Source organism: Malaclemys terrapin, chromosome 12, assembly GCF_027887155.1.
Source record: "Malaclemys terrapin pileata isolate rMalTer1 chromosome 12, rMalTer1.hap1, whole genome shotgun sequence".
Lineage (NCBI taxonomy): Eukaryota > Metazoa > Chordata > Testudines > Emydidae > Malaclemys > Malaclemys terrapin.
In genome coordinates this window covers 21,217,421-21,223,420 of record NC_071516.1, presented here as the reverse complement: position 1 = coordinate 21,223,420, position 6,000 = coordinate 21,217,421, and the positions used below count along the sequence as shown (strand labels likewise).

General features: G+C 47.0%; 1 protein-coding gene across 2 annotated transcripts in view; it reads left to right on the top strand.

The window, feature by feature from the left end:
* Positions 1 to 304: 304 nt before the first annotated feature.
* RPN2 (ribophorin II) overlaps positions 305 to 6,000 on the top strand; it is a 32,008-nt gene continuing 26,312 nt past the window's right edge. Inside the window, exons 1-3 of one of the 2 annotated variants that reach the window (XM_054045676.1) lie at positions 305 to 409; positions 1,925 to 2,118; positions 5,079 to 5,174. In XM_054045676.1, coding sequence (XP_053901651.1) covers positions 397 to 409; positions 1,925 to 2,118; positions 5,079 to 5,174 — 303 coding nt within the window. In that variant the 5' untranslated portion in view covers positions 305 to 396. The remainder of the gene's footprint in view (positions 410 to 1,924; positions 2,119 to 5,078; positions 5,175 to 6,000) is intronic. The other variant, XM_054045678.1, reaches the window with a different exon arrangement.

Below are 6,000 nucleotides of genomic sequence, written 5' to 3'. Positions count from 1 at the left end.
TTTAACTTTTTCCTATTACTGCCCCTTTAAACCTGCCTCCCTTCAGTTGAGTGGCTAGGCATCCAACCAATCAGCGAAATACACATCCCAGCCAGGGCCCCGCCCCTCTCCCGAAGCGACCCGGTTGGAGTGAACCACGCGGCCTCACTAGGGAGGGGAGATCATTTGGAATCGTCTCCGCGCTGCTCCCACCCCCACCCACCTCCCAGGGCGCGTTGTGCTTGTTCCCGGTTCGGCAGGGACGAGACGGATCAATTCACCAGCGCCCACTGCTGTTTGACTCCCTCCGCGTCCCTTCCACGCCCCCCCTCCCTGCGGAGCTGGGTGGTACGGGCCGGCGCCCTGGGCGGAAGCAGACACGTTTCTGCTTCCCTTGGTGAGGCGGCCAGGGGCAGAATGGCGGCCCCGGGTAAGGAGCAGCCCCTCCCCCCCTTCCCGGGGCAGCGGCGGGGGTGCACTGCCAGCCTCCCCCTGTAGGGCGAGATGGTTCCGCCTGTCGGGGGTGCTCCCCTCCCGCCCCCCACTCAGGTGGGGCCAGGGCCGCACGGTCTGGGGAGGCGCGATCCCGGGCCGGTACGCGGCAGCCCTGGGGGGCGGGTCTGCCCCGGCGCACGGGGCGTGTGGCTCCCCTGTGCCCCAGCCCTAGGGGGCCGCTGTGGGGGGGCTTGTGGGATCCGTTATCTCCCTGCCCGGGGAGTTTGTGTGGCCTCCCTTCATGTTGCCCGGGGGCTGCCTGACCTAGACACGAGGGGTTCCGGGTGTAGGTTGTGTCATTGTGTTGGCAGAAGGAGGCTTCGCAGGTTCCCTACAGATGGTCAGGCTCGGGCCTTGCTAGTTCTCCTCTGGAAGTGCATTTCATGGCCGGATCCCCACACTTCCCCTGGGCTTTGTGACCTGCACTGTCCCGGAGGAGCACGGCAGTCACACTGGCTCATAGATTGAAATGGGGCTTGAATGTACTTGGGGCTTGATCCATTGATGGTTTTGAAAATTAGGTCAAGAGCCGTTAGCCTGACCTGGCTCTCTTTCTCTGTTCTTGTGTTCTCTATTTTAATGCAGTCGTCCCACCCCTTGTCATTCCTTTTTCCCTTGCCTTTTCCCACAGGGCTGCCAGAATTGGACAGTTACGCTAGCAGTGTCTATTTCTAGTAGTGCTGTTGGCGATTTTCCATCTGGTAGTGGAAAATAAAGGTCAGCAGGGCACAATTGTGCAGTTGGGGTGCATCCCACACTGAAATCTTTACTGCACTTAGTTTCCCCAGCTGCCCTCTGTCTAGTTCTCCCCACTTGGGAGCCCTTTCGGTTATGTAGGAACCAAGTCAAATCTTTAGCACCGTAAACTGCTCACAAGGGACTCCTGAGCAGTCCTGCACCTTAAATAGTATCTTTCACTTGTCTATAATATTCTTGCAAAGCCTTATGTCACCACGTCTGACTTGAACAGTTTTACTGGTCACTATTCAGAACTGTCAGAATTATTCAGAGGCTGCTGTCGGTTGCCTCTTGGGATTGGAGAGCATCACCTCTCCCAGCCTGTGCTATCCAGAAGAATGAGAGACTAAAAGTATCAGGGGGTAGCCGTGTTAGTCTGTATCTACAAAAACAACAAGGAGTCTGGTGGCACCTTAAAGACTAACAGATTTATTTGGGCATAAGCTTTCGTGAGTAAAAACCTCACTTCATCTGAAGAAGTGAGGTTTTTACTCGTGAAAGCTTAGACCAAAAGTGGCCTTCAGACTAAGTTCTCCTGCTCAATTCTGTGGAGTGGATGGGCCAGAATAGGTATTTCCATTTGAAGTGTTTTTAAGTTGGGTGGACCACAGTAACTGCTAGTCCAGCAATGCTAACTATTCACTAATGCCAAACATGCCTTCTGTTAATGAAACAAAATGCACTGTGTTCAATAGCATCTTTCTTTTTTCAGGTTCACACACCCTCTTCATCTTGGCTTTAACGTTTGTGGCCAGCATCCGAGCCCTGACACCTACCCATTATCTCACAAGGCGTGATGTGGAGAGACTGAAAGCTTCCTTGGACCGCCCATTCAATGATTTAGAAGCTGCTTTTTACTCCATCGTAGGACTCAGCAAGCTGGGACTGCAAGTGTCTGATGAACAAGTGAGGAGATGCTGCAATAAATTGTATCGTCATAAAAAATTCACCTCTCTCCCTCTCACCCTTTTTTTATCTGGAGATCTTTTTCATATGTTGCTAAATCCTAGGTTTTGAGACCAGTTGGAAGCATTTCTGCATATCAGTAACTTGGATAGGTACTTCCGGCTGCCCTAAGTATTTCCAAAAGCAGTAACATTAGAATGGTGCCTGAAATAACTTACTAATATTAATTATTGGTCTTCTTTGAAGCTAAGGATCTGAGTTTTCTTGAGCTATTGTGTTGTACTGTAGAAACAAATATAATGCAGGAAGTGCAGCATTTTGTTGATCTGTGATCAGTAACACTGATTGTGAATTTTACCCCTACCATACTATAGTACTATACTGCATTTTATTCAAGAAAACTCACAACTACATTTTCCTCTCCAGTAGATCATGCTTAATAACAACCCGGATATTAACAGATTCTGGTTAATAGCAACGCTTGCTGGGAATTAGTCCCATGCCATTTACTTTATTGTTAATGGGGTTTGGATATTGGCAACAGGCATGCAGGCACACAAGGACCTCACAGGAGGTAAGGGGTGCAGGCTATGAGGGCAGTAATTGGGAGAAGAGCTGCAGCTTGAATGCTGATGCTGTGTGGTACCTCTCTCTGTGCTCGTCACGCTGTGCCCAGCCAGGGAAGAAAGTGCTGGGACATGCTGAGTCCCAACCCCCGGAGAGCATAGGGAGAGGTGCCGTGCGCCTTCAGGGGCCTCCAGCACTCCTACTCCCCATAGAAAGCCTTGGCATCCAGGCTGCAGCCCACCTGCTGTCCTGCCCACAGGCAATTTTGCAGGGCTGTAGCCAGGAGAGGCACATCCCAGCGCTTTCTTCCCTGGCTGCAGCCTCACAAACCTGCCTTCTGCTTATTGGCAACTGCTGGATAATAGCAACATTTTGCTGACAACTGAGGCATTGCTAATAAGCAGAATCTACTGTAGTTACTACTCAGAAAATGTCAGTACTGACAAGACCATTCATTTTACTACATTAGAATACCTTTCAACTCACTTTGTCATGGAAGTATCAGCTGTGGAGAATGGTTTTTGTCATGCTGGTTTACTCAAAACGTTTCACTTTCATTGAAATCAGATGACCACTTTGCAGTTGTGTTAAGTTGGAATTTGCAGTGTGCTCCTGTCCAGTTTTTAGTAGCTTCATTTTAGCTGGTATAGTGGAAAAAACCCCACATAATTTTCTCCTGTTATTCTTGGTTGTAATATAAATATATTTCTAGTGCATGCATCACCAGTATGCCCTAAGCTTCTAGCATTTTTACACTCTTTTCCTACTATGAGTAATTCCTCATCTTTTGTGTTTACATCTTTTAAACACGTGTAGATGTCACATCACACTACTCAGATGTCGCCTAGTTAAGCTATACATAGTTAGCTGTTTCAATCCTTCCTCATAAATATTTCCTCTAGCCCATTAATGATAGTGTTGCTGTTCTTTGAACTCTCTCCATTTTGTCAGCAGTAGCATAGTTTTTGCTTCTACACTGTCAATATGTGTCCAGTATGTGTGCTTTTCTACTTATTTTTTCTAGATCTTATACTTTTCTACGGTTAAGAGTAATAAGATAAGAATGGCCATACCAGGTCACACCAATGGTCCATCTAGCCCAGGGGTTCTCAACCTTTTTCTTTTTGAGCCCCCGCAACCCCCGCCCCCAGCATGCTATAAAAACTCCACAGCCCACCTGTGCCACAACAACTGTTTTTTCTGCATATAAAAAACAGGGTTGGGGGTAGCAAGCAGGGCAGTTGCACAGGGCCCCATGCCACAGGGGGCCCTGTGAAGTTGCTCAGGCTTTGGCTTCAGCCCTGGGTGGCAGAGCTTAGAGCCCTGGGCTTTAGCCCCAGGCGGTGGGGCTTTGGCTTTCTGCCCTGGGCCCCAACAAGTCTAATGCCAGCCTCAGGATCCCCTGAAACCTGCTCGTTGCCCCACAGGGGGCCCTGGACACCTGGTGGAGAACCACTGGTCTAGGCCAGTATACGGTCTTGCAACAGTGGCTGATTGCAGACGCTTCAGAGGCAATAGGAACAAGACAGTTGTTGAATGAGCCAACCCAAATTGTCCAGTCCCAGCTTCTGACAGATTTAGGAACACCCAGAGCATGGGGTTGCATCCCTGACCATCTTGGCTAATAGCCATTGATGGACATGTCCTCCATGAACTTACCTAAAAAAATTTTAACGTTGTACAAGTAGTAGTAACAAAATGCTAGCCAAATTCATAATATTTTGATACCCAAAAATACTGCATCTTGTTTAACTTCATCCAGTAGAATAAATGTATCCAAACCCTGTGGTACAGACTTGCTCTCCAGTTATTCAAGGAGCAGCTATTCATATAACATCTACAAATGGTTGAAAACTCTCTCCTATTTTACAAGTTATGTGCCTTATTGTAATGATCTGACCTCTACTTATCCCTTTAGTCTGTCAGTGAGAAACTTGTCATAGAGTGCAGAGAAAAATCCATATTGCTTAACTTCAAGTTTGTATTTGTTGAGCTGATTTTCTTCCTGTTTATTTTTGGAAGTCTGGCTTGTCATCTGTTAACCATTTCACATTTTTTAATCAATAAAATCACCATTCCCATGGATTTCCTCCGTCCTTGAAGAAGTAGCTCTGCTAAATACATTTTAAGTCCAATATGGTTAGTAAAATTGGACACAATTTTAATTCAGCATTCATTTGCATTGCAGACAACATGAAAATAATTTGATCATCTTGCTTTCTAGAGTGTGTTATCCTACTTTGGGGTTTTGGTCAATACTGGAATGAAGTGAATTACGTGTAGTTGTCTCCCTTGCAAAGAGTATTTAAGGTCTTCTTAGAATGTAACTGAACTCCATGTTTAATGGCAACAGGCGTGACTCAAATCATAAATTGACTTCTCTTTCTGCACAGGCTGCATGTAACTTCATCAAGTCTAACGTGGATCCCAACAGTGTCGATTCCCTTTTCTATGCTGCACAAGCCAGTCAGGCTCTGTCTGGATGTGAGGTGAGTTCAAGCCCCTAAATTATAGTCATTTCAATATTTGCTTTTGTTCTTGGCCAAAACGACTTCTTCACCTTATGTTAGCATGCTGTAAAGTGGTTGTGTTTTATCTTACGTTTACAAAGTACTTTGGGATCCTCTAGGGCAGTGGTTCTCAAACTAGGGCTGCCGCTTGTTCAGGGAAAGCCCCTGGCAGGACTGGCCAGTTTGTTTACCTGCCATGTCTGCAGGTTCGGCCAATTGCGGCTCCCACTAGCTGCAGTTCGCCACTACAGGCCAATGGGGGCTGCAGAAAGGGCAGCCGGCACATCCCTTGGCCCGCGCCGCTTCCTGCAGCCCCCATTGGCCTGGAGCGATGAACCACGGCCAGTGGGAGCCGCGATCGGCTGAACCTGCAGACTTGGCAGGTAAACAAACCATCCCTCCCATAAGGGGCTTTCCCTGAACAAGCGGCAGTCCTAGTTTGAGAACCACTGCTCTAGGATAAAGACTATGATATAAAATCACCTTTTCTTAGAGGATCCCAAGCCATTTAATAAACCATACATATAAAATATAACAAAAACATAGCCACCTTGCAGCATACTAACAGTAGGGGGAAGTAGAAGTTGATATATAAACAAGTATTTTGATCCTGAACAATTTTGAACATTTGGACAAAAATTTACCTTTTTCACCTCACCTTGAGTTTTAATGAGGCAGAGAGCAATATGGCCTTTTTTTTTTTGTACCTCAGCACTATCAGCATTTTCAGGCAGGGGCACAGCTTTGAGGCCCTTATAATTTGTACTTACAAAAACTACATTAAAATAACATTGACTGCTTGATT